General features: G+C 38.6%; 1 protein-coding gene across 7 annotated transcripts in view; it reads right to left on the minus strand.

Annotated features, from left to right (window-relative positions):
* LOC105479203 (RAP1A, member of RAS oncogene family) overlaps positions 1-12,222 on the minus strand; it is a 97,481-nt gene extending 85,259 nt beyond the window's left edge. The window contains exons 1-2 of one of the 7 annotated variants that reach the window (XM_011737087.3): positions 6,195-6,278; positions 4,066-4,159 (exon numbers count right to left, since the gene is read on the minus strand). In XM_011737087.3, coding sequence (XP_011735389.2) covers positions 4,066-4,100 — 35 coding nt within the window. In that variant the 5' untranslated portion in view covers positions 4,101-4,159; positions 6,195-6,278. Of the gene's footprint in view, positions 1-4,065; positions 4,160-6,194; positions 6,283-11,653 lie in introns of those variants that run through there. The other 6 variants (XM_011737085.3, XM_071094111.1, XM_011737084.3 and 3 more) reach the window with 6 other exon arrangements.
* Between the last annotated feature and the right edge of the window lie 402 nt (positions 12,223-12,624).

The following is a 12,624-nucleotide window of genomic DNA, read 5'->3' on the forward strand; positions in this document are numbered from 1 at the left end:
ATACAAATATGTATTGATCACCTATTTTCTGCTTTGTATTGCAGAAGTTCCTTCTTCTGGAAGTTTACCATCCACATGATCCTCTATTATTGGAGCTGTGTAAATTTTCACAAATTATATAATTACTTTGAGTTTCATCGGCTGTAAAAAAACTGAACAATATCTACTTTATAGATTGACTGTGCAAATTAAATAGGATATAAGGGGTCTACACTCAAAAACATGATTCCCTTCTCCCTGTAGGTTCATTACAGATAGGACATTAATCAATGGCTCCCAACCTTTCTACAAAAAAACTCTATTCCCTTCCATGGGTTTTGCGTCTTTAAAGATTTTTGTCTACCAACTGCATTGACATCTTATTAATCACATAAGTAAAAGTTAATCAAAATCACACAAGTAAAAATTCTCAAATTGCCAAAGACTTAAAAACTAACAAAACCCAATGCTAGGATCTTGAAGGGATAAGAACAATATTTTATTTCCTTAACAATCTGGAAATCGCTACAATGCATGATAATGATTTGAGTCAATATAATCATTGGTCAAAGAAAAGATACATAATATTTTACCTATATAAATCTGTTTAGAGTAAATGCACAATTTTCATTTGGCCTTTTGTAATACTAATCATAATTCTTTCCTATCTCTGCAGATCCCTGGGAAAAACACAATTTATGGACCATAAATCAGTGATTCTGTATGTCTAGAAAAACTACTGGTTATCCTAGATTTAAATGAGTATTATTAGTAACACCATCTTCAAATTCATAAGTTGCATATATTTACCCATAAAGAGAAATAATATCCGGTGAGTTGTTCCCTATAAACCTCATCTACCAGGCTTTTCCTAGTCTTGTGATGACAAGGATCTTCTTGTTCTTCCTCAAACATGATGACCTGCTTCCCACTTTAGGGCCTTTGCACCAACTGGGCCCTCTGCCTGGTTCATTCTTCTTATATACCGCTATGTGTCTGGCATTTTGTAATTCGGGTGCCACATTAAATTTCACCATCTCAGTGAGCTTTTCCACAACACTCAATTTAAAACCCTTTCATCATTCTCTATCATTTCATCTTGCTACAGTTTCTTCATGGCATTTGGGACCTCTGAAATGATCTTATTTACTTGTTTTTCTACTGTGTTTCTCTACGATCATCAACCCTTCAGTGGTATAAAAATTGCCATGAAAGCACACCTTATTCACTGCTAAATCTCTGGTTCCTAGAATAGTATCAAGCACTCAATAATCACTCAATAAATACATGTTGGACGAGTAACCAAACTGTTTATTATTACAGTAGGGAATAACTGATTTCTTAGTCAAGAATTTATAGTTAGCATTCAAAATTGCTGATTCAAAAGGAGTATGAAAAAAATCTTCTGATAAAGAAAAATATACATGATATTTTATTCAACCAGTAGGCTTCATTGTCTTTTATTTTAATCCTCTGGGATAGGCTATAATACTCTATTCACATTTCAGACACTTCGTATGTCACCTTATATAAAAATTAAATGAACTATCTTATAACAGTATACCATAAACTGCTAGCTACTTAATTTAATAATTTTTCTGTCAAGATGCAAGCACATTTCTAAAAACGTAAGACAACAGTCCATCATAGTGACAATACCAGAATGGCCCAAACTAAGGACTACGCTATTCTCTCAGCTACAGTTTAAGGAGTAGGAGTGATGGGGAGAGAATGACTATAGCTCAGATTTCTGCTGGACAAACAGGCAGAAGTATCCTCAAACCTATTCAAGAGAGACTCATAGTCTGTAGACATTAAATCATCGTTTTGAATATCTGAAGCCCCTTTAGTAAATGAAATTTCATTCAGTTGACCAGACCTGGGCTTTTGCAGATTCGCATAGCAAAAAAAAAAAAAAAAGTCACACGCACACAATCCCCAACACTACAATGAGCACTATGAGTTACATTTGCTTATTCATTTAAAAATATTTTCAAGGATACTTTTAAAGGGAAGATATTTGAGTAAAAATAATAAGAACTTTATTTTTGAATTTAGGCAATATTTGGAAACTAAAAGAAACATTAAGAAAGGTATGACAACTCACTGTTTTAAAAAATGCAAACACCTTAGAAGTATCACAAGCCTGTATTTTTTTAAATTGGTGGTTGCTTCTTTTCTCCATTGGAAGATAGCGAGCAAACAATTCACAGTTCATGTGAGTTTACTTATTAGTCAAAAAGAAATACTATTAATATCAATCTCCGGCTAACTTGCTTTATATTATTCAGTCAAGTGGAAAATATGAGTAGAGCTCTAGTCAGGTACTAGAATGACTAAAAATGGCATCTGCAAACTCTCTTTTTTTAATTAGGAAAATTCAGGGGTGAGGGAGAAAACAGGAATACTAAAAGTAATGTTTTTCTAAAGATCATACACCCAATTTCCCATTTTTTTGCTTCTATATTTTACTTAGAAGCTGCTTAACAAACAAGAACTCTATATTTCACTTCTCATCACCTCTGCTCACACGACTGGTGTTTTTAAAGTCCTGCAGCAATCACAAATGCTACAAAAACCACATGCAGAAGAACTTCACCTTACAGTGAAGAGTTTTAAGGTAATACCTCCAGAAATACAAAGTCTAAAAGCGAGGATATCCTGTTAATCAGGAACTCAAAATGCTATCTAAATAAAATTACTGCAGGAGATTGTGCATATATATTTTTAAAAGCATAAATATATGCTTTTTACTGATGAAATGATAGGAATCTCAGAATGTTTTATCCTTCAATTTTTTAAAAACCAATAGTAACAAGCAAAGTATACTGAGTCCCATCTTCTCTCAAAGGCTGCCTAAATGTATATAAGCCTAGACTATTTCTTTTGAATTTAATCTCCAAATTGGTTGCACAGATCTTCACAACCATGAAGCCTAAGCACTTCCCCCAAAATCCTCCCTGTTTTCATTTAAACCCTCAGATCTTACCTTACCTGTGTTTATATTAATCCAGATTCCCTGTCTTCAACCTCTTCCTTCCTCAATTCATTCTGTACTCTACAAGCAAATTCATCTGCTTTTTGATGAATGCTTTTATCAAGTCATTTTCCGCATACCAAAGCTTGCACTCCTGAAAAAGTCTACTTACCAACCTAGCATTCAATGGCTTAAAAGTCTAACTCCAATCTCCATATTTCTCCCTTATCTCCATATTTTCTAACTATACAAAAGTCTAGGCTTCTGTCAAATTAATCACCTGTCCTCCAACTTCTCCTGAACTTTCCTTCTATCTTGGCACATGCCATTCCTACCACAAAGAATGTCCACCACTCCCCTCCTGCTGCCACTGCTCACCACAGCCCATTTGCATTTCTGTATTTATTCATGTAAACAAGAACACAAAAATGAGATATTTCTTGCCCTTGAGGAGACTGTCAGAAAAAACAAATTTAATGAAAATAGCTAGTTTTTATTAAATACCTATGTGCCAAGTGGTCTTACGCATTATTTCTAATCCTCTCAACAATCCTACGGGGTAGATATTATTATTCTCCTTTTATAAAAATAAGGAAGCCAAGGTTTAGAAAAATAAAATCATACACATATTTAGCAGGTTGCCTCAAATCATATACTTAGTGAGTGGCAAAGCAAGGACACAAACCCAGGCTGCCTAACTCCAGAGCTACTGCTCTAGACACTAACAGATTTTTTGTTTTTAAAGTCAGAACCATGTGACTACCCCCTTCATCTATCTGAAATAATTTAGTTTTACATAATATTTCTACTTATTACATACTATAAAACAAGCTTTCTCATGTTTGTCATTTTAATAAAAGAATATTAAAATTCTAGCTCTCCAAAAAAAATGCTCAAATTGCAACTTTAGGGTAATTTTTTTGTCACAGATTACTTTTACCTAAAATATTTTTAAAGAAACTCATTTCAGTAAGTTTTTGGGAAAATAACTGCAAATTTCTTTCATACACTATGATGGTTTTACACATTACTAATATGAGGATTTTTGCTATTACCCCCCAAGAATGTAACAGATATCTATCACATTGGCAAAGACTGTAAAAACTGACCTACTCAATGCCATTGAAGGTGCAGTGAGACACATACTCTTATACACAGGGTAATCACCCTCTGATCCAGTTACCCCACTTCTGGGAATCTATCCTACAAGAAGAAAAAAAACCAGAGATGCAATCAAAGATACATGTACAAAAAATGTCTGTTCCAGCATTATTTAAAATAGTAGTATTATAAAGAATCAACCATAAAGTCTCAATCTAGGAGACCAACATCCCATTCAGGAAAAAAAAAAAAGTAGGATCAAAACAGTATATATAAAGTTATAATTCTAAGTTTGGTAAAAAAATAAATAAATAAATAAATAATCGGTACATGCAAGGAACGAACTGGAAAAAATGTATATTAAAAATATTAGCAGTAATTTTTTCTGGATGATAGGATCATGGATCTTTTCAATTTATTCTTTACACTTAACATTCTTTTCAAAATATGCCACAGTATAACATGAATTACTATAAACAGAAAAAAATAATGTTTAAGCAGTTATAACCACTGAAAAACATCCTGAACCTAACAAGGGCATATTTCTTGGAATATGAAATACATTTCTTAGTGCAAAGAAAATGTCAGACTTGTTTCCAGCTTCTATTATGCCCAGAAACTTGTTTCCAGCTTCTATTATGCTCACCTTTACTTTTAGGTTGTGTAAAGAATGTCATCCAAAACTCAGTAGTACCTGTATTTACGAAACTGCACAAGGTCCACTATCTAAAAGTCAGCCAATGTTCCAAAAGAAAGAATCACAGTTAAATGGACTATTTTATTATATATGTCTACTGAGAATAATACATGTCCAATTAATCCAAACTCAAAACATGCAAAAATGGAAAAACCAGAACAATTATTCTCATTTTGCAAACTAACTAAATATATTATTGTTGCCTTATAAGTACATCATAATTAGGTTGGGAGAGAAGAGGATCTTGAAAATAAAACTGTCAAGCTAATAACAGTCACTAAAAATGCACATTTATGCATGTTGTCTATTTGCACATTTCTGTCCTAGCAGATAGTTGACGTTAGTGGCAAAGGATGATTTTAATCAGCGTAGAAAAAAATATTAACATGCCATTCTACAAAACAACTTCTGACATTAAACAGAGAATTGAAATTGCTAGCTGAACCAGGAAACAACTTCCCTACAATGTCTGTATATACAGGCATATGTGTGTGTGTGTGTATGTATGTATACATATGCAGAAAAGCTATTTACTAAAAATAAGTGTTGGACTGAAGTAAAATAGGCAGTAAAGCAAAAAATTCTTATTTAACTCTATTTTAAACAACTGCGAAACTGATTTGGTCCAATACTAATAAGCTGTTAGAAAACAAGACCACCAAAATAGCTGTTCACCAACTAAGAGAATTTGAAATGTCCACAATTTATTTTACTTATAAAAATGAGTATCATTCTATTTTCACTCTATAATGAAAATACAACAGTGATTTACAAAACACATGACAGGCTGTGGCAAACAAAATAAACTGCTAGACTATAAATTCCTTAAAGCAGAAACTACACCTTCACATCTCAGTATTCATCAAAGAGCCTAATTTGGGGTTACTCAAACATCTGTTCAATGACTGAATCTGAAATTTATTAATGAAATTATGAATTAACTGTGGTGGCACACGCCTGTAGTCCCAGCTACTCAGGAGGCTGAAGTGGGAGGATAGCTTGAGCCCAGGAGGTGGAGACCAGCGTGGGTGATATAGCAAGACTGTGAAAGAAAAAGGAAGAAAAGGGAAATAGAAAAAGAAAAAGAAAAAGGAAGAGGAAGAGAAGAGAGAAAAGAGAAAAGAAATTATGCAACCTATTCACAAGCACAGGATGGAATTGAAAGGGTAGTTACAAAGGTATCAATAGATTTGGGCTAGATTGTTAACTGTGTAAAACTGAAAGATTGGTGTTAAAATTTCAACTGCTACAATATTTAACTTAGTGCCTGTTTGCTTAATGTTTTATAATACAGCCAACGTGTCTAGAACAGAATGATCATACTGATAAAGGAATTTTAAAATGTCACTGAAAATACAGTGAGTGAATTTACTCTCTGGATTACACATCTGACATATCTGAAATGTATATAGTCAGCAATAAGAGATTTCCACTACTTACAGTCATATAAACTGCATTTGTGATATATCCAAATAGTTGTATTCAGTTCTTTGTGCCTCTTTTTATAGTTTTGTCTTTTCTAAAGACAAAAAACCAAACAAACAAAAAAGAAAACAGTTAAAAAACAAAAGACAGCTAAACCACAGTCCTATCATGAACAAAATTATCTTTTACATCCAGAATAAGTGGGTACAGCACTGCACTGCAAAAAACCATGAATGAGTAGTAACATGTTATAGGTGTATACACCTAGGAGTTCAAGGTAAGGCACTTCAAGTTTTAATTAACCCAATAGTATCTTTTATTCATTTTTTTTTTTAGTTTAATATACTGCTATTCTTGTGAAATATGGCCTAATTTAAATACATTCAGACACTAAAACATATGAATACATATTTAATTTTAAATTTGGTTAACTTTAACACTTTGAACCACTCTACCAGTATAAACTAAACAGGTTAGAGGTAAGAAACACTGGGAAAATTTGAGTGACTTATAAAGAAATTTTTTTCAGATTTATCTAACCTAAATTTATATAGCCTAAGTAAATAAGTCATTAGTGCTTTTTAAAAAGCCATTACCTTGTCTACTGATTGGAGTTTATTTCATAAAACATTTAATTTTCCATGTGGATATCATGTACTTCTGAAAATTTTATTAAAAGAATTATTTAAACCACTTATAAAAGCACGTTATTTCCTGTTTCAACTCTACCTTAATAACCATACACAATTTCCTTTTTTTATTGGTGCACATGTATATGCGTGTTTGTACCTTCTACCTCTAAAAGGTTTATTTTCAAGCGGAAATGAGAGCACCGCATGGTTCTCTGTTGAACTGCTTTGTTGATCAGAACCTCATGATAATGAACAAAGCTAAGCTTATAGGTTCAATACTCATCTGGATCATTTAACTTTGAAACAAAGTGCCCTCTTAACCAGTCATCTCACAACTGTGTGTAGGGGACTGAGAGAACGTGAATTATGCAGTGCAAATCTATACCACTATTACAAAAGTTTCAAAATGTAAATGAGCTAATATTAACATCATCTTTGTATATGAAAAACTGAAAAGCACATAAAAACGAATGCTTGTAATTCCCATACTTCATGCACACAATAAAAGAAAATATGGACACTTCATCTGTCTCAGTAACATACTAAAGCTTAAATATTTTTGTTTAATGCTAATCTGTTTCACAAGATATGAATCTGGCATTAAGTAATGCAGCACTTACATGACATCAGAATAAGCAAAACATTCTTGGAAATAGGCCGTAACTCTTCTTACAAATGATTAGGTGTAATCAATTAATTGTTACAACCAATTAATTTGGAAAGTGACATTATAAACAAGTAAACTTACATTCAATGTATCTCAATATTAAAATAGAAATGCTTTACATTAGTTATTTTCATTGATCAACTAAAGAGAATTTTAGAACCACGAGATTAGAAGTTATCTGAGGTTCAATGAACATTTACAGTGTCCCTATCACATGTCAGAAACAGAGCAAGGTGCTTTCAAGTAACTCAAATGATTCAACGCACTCCCTTGTATAGATGTCAAAGCTCCCCACCTATGTCAAATTAAGCCATCTAGGTTCCAGAACCAGAAATACTGGGCAAAGCCCTCAAAATGGTATAGTTTTCTATCAAAACTGGTATCATCATCCCCTATAAACCAAATAAAATTTCAATGTTGACCTATTTAACAAAAACAATAGTCTCAGTCACACGAGGCCAGCACTTTGGGAGGTCGAGGCAGGCGGATCATGAGGTCAGGAGTTCGAGACCAGCCTGACCAGCATGGTGAAACCCTGTCTCTACTAAAAAAAATACAAAAATTAGTCGGGTGTGGTGGCACACACCTGTAATCCCAGCTACTCAGGAAGCTAAGGCAGGAGAATTCCTTGAACCTGGGAGACGGAGGTTGCAGTGAGCTGAGATCACATCACTGCACTCCAGCCTGGGTGACAGATCAAGACTCTGTCTCAAAAAAAAAAAAAAAAAAAAAGTCTCTTGAACAACTATAAAGAATTACAACAAAAAAATTCAACTGTGAGTCTACAACTAAGTACCTACACAATTTACTGCAAAGAACAAAACATGGGGCTGTCACAGCTATAAAATTCTAAAAACAGCACACAAAACAGAAATTAAACAAATTACAGATACCATTAAAAATCGCTTTGTTGCTGGCCACAGTGGCTCACACCTGTAATCCCAACACTTTTGGAGGCCAAGGTGGCCGGATCACTGGAGGTCAGGAGTTTGAGATCAGCCTGGCCAACATGGTGAAATCTCATCTCTACTAACAATTAAAAAAAAAAAAAAGAAAAAATTAGCTGGGCTTGGGTACCTGTTATCCCAGTTACTCGGGAGGCTGAGACAGGAGATCGCTTGAACCCAGGAGGCAGAGGTTGCAGTGAGCCAAGATTGCACCACTGCACATCAGGCTGGGTGACAGAGCAAGACTCTTCTTTTAATTTTTAAAAATATCCCTTTGTAAGGAAAAAAACAACTACCGACATGAAAATTTGGATGTCTAATCCCTATTTTATATAAAATATCATCAACCATACACTAAAGTTCACAGGTAACACTAAACACTGGCAAGATCTGGAGTAACACTAAACACTGGCAAGATCTGGAGTAACTATTACAATACAAATCATGACAGACTGTGAAACCCCCTGAGGGCAGAGACCCTGTCTAATTCATCTCTGTATCCAACAATTAGCACCCTGTAGTTAAATGTTGAAGAGAGGTAAGCTAACATCCGAACTTTAAATGTGAGCTGTTGAAATATTCAACTTAACAATCTGAAAGATCTCCTTTTATGACATTGTTTTTCAAATGTTAAACAATAATGTCCAATGCAAGTATAGCAGTGGCATTACCATGAAACGTTTGTCAACAACTGTGGCTGTCAAAATTAGTATAACCTAGTCTTCAGAGTATAAGGCAGGGTAAGGAGATAGAAACAGTGGCAGGGAAGGGTAGTGAGGGAAGACTGAGACTGGTGCAGAGACCTGAAGGAAGTGAGGGATATATTACAGGCAGAGAGGACATCAAGTGCAGACACCTGAGTGTATTTTACCTTTTTGGGAACTAGGAGGCCAGTGTGGCTGGAGTACAGTAAGCAAGAGGAAAAGTAAAGGGGCTTGAGATTCAAGAAATAGCCGGGCCGCTGTAAGGCTTGTAGGCCATGGTAAGAACTTTGGATTTTACCGCCGAGATGGGAAAACACTGGAGGGTTTTGAATAGAAAAAAGACTTGTTCTGAAGTTTGTGAGCATCATTGTAGCTGCTGTGTGGAAATCAACTTGGGGTGGAGGGGCAAGAGTGGAAGCTGGAAGATCAATCAGGAGATTAATAATCTTCATTTCTGGCCGGGCGCGGTGGCTCAAGCCTGTAATCCCAGCACTTTGGGAGGCCGAGGCGGGCGGATCACGAGGTCAGGAGATCGAGACCATCCTGGCTGACACGGTGAAACCCCGTCTCTACTAAGAAATACAAAAAACTAGCCGGGCGAGGTGGCGGGCGCCTGTAGTCCCAGCTACTGGGGAGGCTGAGGCAGGAGAATGGCGTGAACCCGGGAGGCGGAGCTTGCAGTGAGCTGAGATCCGGCCACTGCACTCCAGCCTGGGCGGCAGAGCGAGACTCTGTCTCAAAAAAAAAAAAAAAAAAAAAAAAAAAAATCTTCATTTCTAACCTTTTTCAGTGACTGCAAAAGTGTGTATCTTTCTGCTGTTGGGCCAGTAGTTTCCTTTTCTTCCCATCTATTAAAATAACTAAACGAACATGTGCATACACAACATTTTCTTTCTTTTGGAATATTTCCTTGGGATTCATTTCCAGAAGGACTACAGGATCAACGTATATGAATATACTTGTCGTCTGGGGTATATTAAGTGTAGATACTGTCCTTCCTGAGGCCATACAAAGAGTGAACAAAGGCTTTTGAGTTAATATCTAACTGTGGGGATTCCATCCAGTTCACTTCTAAGACAGATGTTCATGGTTGGCTTCAGAGGGTCCCTAAAATTAATGCAAAATTTTGTGAATAAATGCCTATTAACTTTATTCTGGGAAGAGAGTTTATATATTTCATCATATTCTCAAAGGTGTCAGTGGCCTAGAAAAGGTTAAGAATTACTATTTTACAAACTGGAAATGGACTGCAATATCCTAATATAGGGTACCTCTCAAAAGGACAGAAGATTTAACACCTTGACTCATCTTTGTAATCATTCAATTCATTCAACAAATACTGAACATATGATCCTCAATACCTAACAGCTAATCGTATCTGAAGTAGACCGTAATTTAAAACACCAAGGAAACTAGACAGGATTCACTGAAATATCACGCTACAAAAGAATATCGAACCATATAATTTCAAAACAAAAATGTTACAGGAAAGCATAATAAAGACAGAAAGTCTGGGGCCTAATTTAACGCTTATTATGTCAAAGTATCACAGAAATAAATTACATCACAAGGAAAGAAAAACTACACATAGGCATGTCCACCCCCACACATTCTGACAGGAAACCCAAAGAAAGTTTCCAAATCCTGTTTCCAGCAGCATCTCTTCTGAGACGGCCCTTCATGCTTTTGACGGTAGGAGCCCCAAGTTAAACCTAAGAGTTGATGCTTTACTCTTACTGTAATAAAAACAGAACTATCATCCGCCACCTAAGGAGAAGAGTGGCCACCTGTAGGGCTGTGGCTCATTCACCTTCTGCCCTATTATTTTATTTCATTTTTTATACCTCCTCCCTTCAAAGAAGTAACAAAACTATTTTCCCTCCCAAAACAGAATGCATTACTCCTCAACGGCAGTTCTTTTTCCAAGAGGTCAAAGGTTCCCTAAACTCTGGTTCTCAGCTCTATGAGGAGATCCCATTTTGTAGGCACAAATGTCTTCCTCTCATCTTCTCCCCGTAGCAGTAAATTACACAATTCGGCTGAAGACACTGTCCTTAACTTCCTGAGTAAGGGGGCAAGAGATACTCTCACCAACGCTAGTTTGAAGGATAACAAGAATCACACCGTGACCTCTTCCCTAACAAAATTCAGGGAAGAAGCAGAGACGCATGAAAAGTAACATTGAAAAGGCGAACACATGGTAAGCTAAGGAAGACAGGGGGGTAAAGAAGGCGGGAAAGGGGCTGGAAGGTGGAGTGGGATGTAGATGTCAGCCCTATTCACTGGGGGAATAAAGGAAGGAAAGGGAGACCCTGAACCCTGACAGAAGTGAGCCCGGAGACAGCAACGCTCCAGTCTACCCGCACTTCTACAGCAGAGGACAGAGAATTCACCCAACCCTCCAACCCCCTTCCCCGTGTGTCCCCCCGCCCCTCCCTCCGGCCCAAAAGGGAGAGCTGGGTTTGAAGGAAGCTCTGACCCTAGACAGGGGACATGCAAGAGGAGGAAGGCAGCGATGTCCAACCTTCTACGTCTCTCAGGCAGTGAGGGACGAGGGCACCGTGTCTGGGGAGACGGCGAGGTAAATGGGCTTGTGCTATGACACCTCAGGGAGTTGAAGGGTGGGGGACACAATGTCCTCTTTCTCTCCCACAGCCGGCCGGGGCCCCTCCCGACGGTCTCCCGCAGGCCTACAGTCGACCGGGTCGGTCCGCGGGCGTGGCTGGCCCTGGTCCTGGCTGCGGCCGGGCCTCCCAGATCCCCGGCCCCTCCCGCCGGCCAGGCCCCCGGGCCGCCGCCCCGGACACCGACGGAACGCGGAGGAGGAAGGGGGAGCCAGGCGACTGACCGGCGACATGAGCCGCCTCACCCTCTGCTCGGCCGACCCGCGCCCCCCGCTCCCTCTGGGGCCGTCTGGGGCTCCCCGCCCCTCACTCACCCCCCCGGTCCAGCGCCTCCTCCACCTCCTCCACCTCCTCCACCTCCTCCTCCTCCTCCTCCTCCCTCCTCTCGGCCGTGGCTCCGGCTCCGGCTCCGGCTCCGGCTCTGCGCGGCGACGGCGGCGGCGGCGGCGGCGGCCTCGGGAGCGGCGGCGGCGCCTCCTCCAGAACGCGCACGCACGCAGCACGCAGGCCCCGCCCCCCTGTTCTACCCCGCCCCTCCAAGTTGGCTACAGCTGGGCTTCGGCCCCGCCTTCCCCGCGGCGTTCCGGAGTCAGCTTAAAGGAGCCGCGCACATAGGAGCCGGGAAAGCCTGGAACTACCGGGAAGGGGCGGGGAGTTTTAGCTTTGCATAGGGCGGGATGGAGGTGGGTAAGACCGGAAAAAAAATGAGGAAGGGTCCAAAGATTCAGGAAGAGCATTTGGAGGGAACGCAATCATTCGACAAGCCCTAATTGAGCACCTGTTAGGTTCCAGGCGCTGTTGTCACTAAACGCAGAGGGATAAAGCCATAGAGTAGGCAAATACCCTCTTGCAGCTCGCATGCTAGTGGAGT

Source organism: Macaca nemestrina, chromosome 1, assembly GCF_043159975.1.
Source record: "Macaca nemestrina isolate mMacNem1 chromosome 1, mMacNem.hap1, whole genome shotgun sequence".
Lineage (NCBI taxonomy): Eukaryota > Metazoa > Chordata > Mammalia > Primates > Cercopithecidae > Macaca > Macaca nemestrina.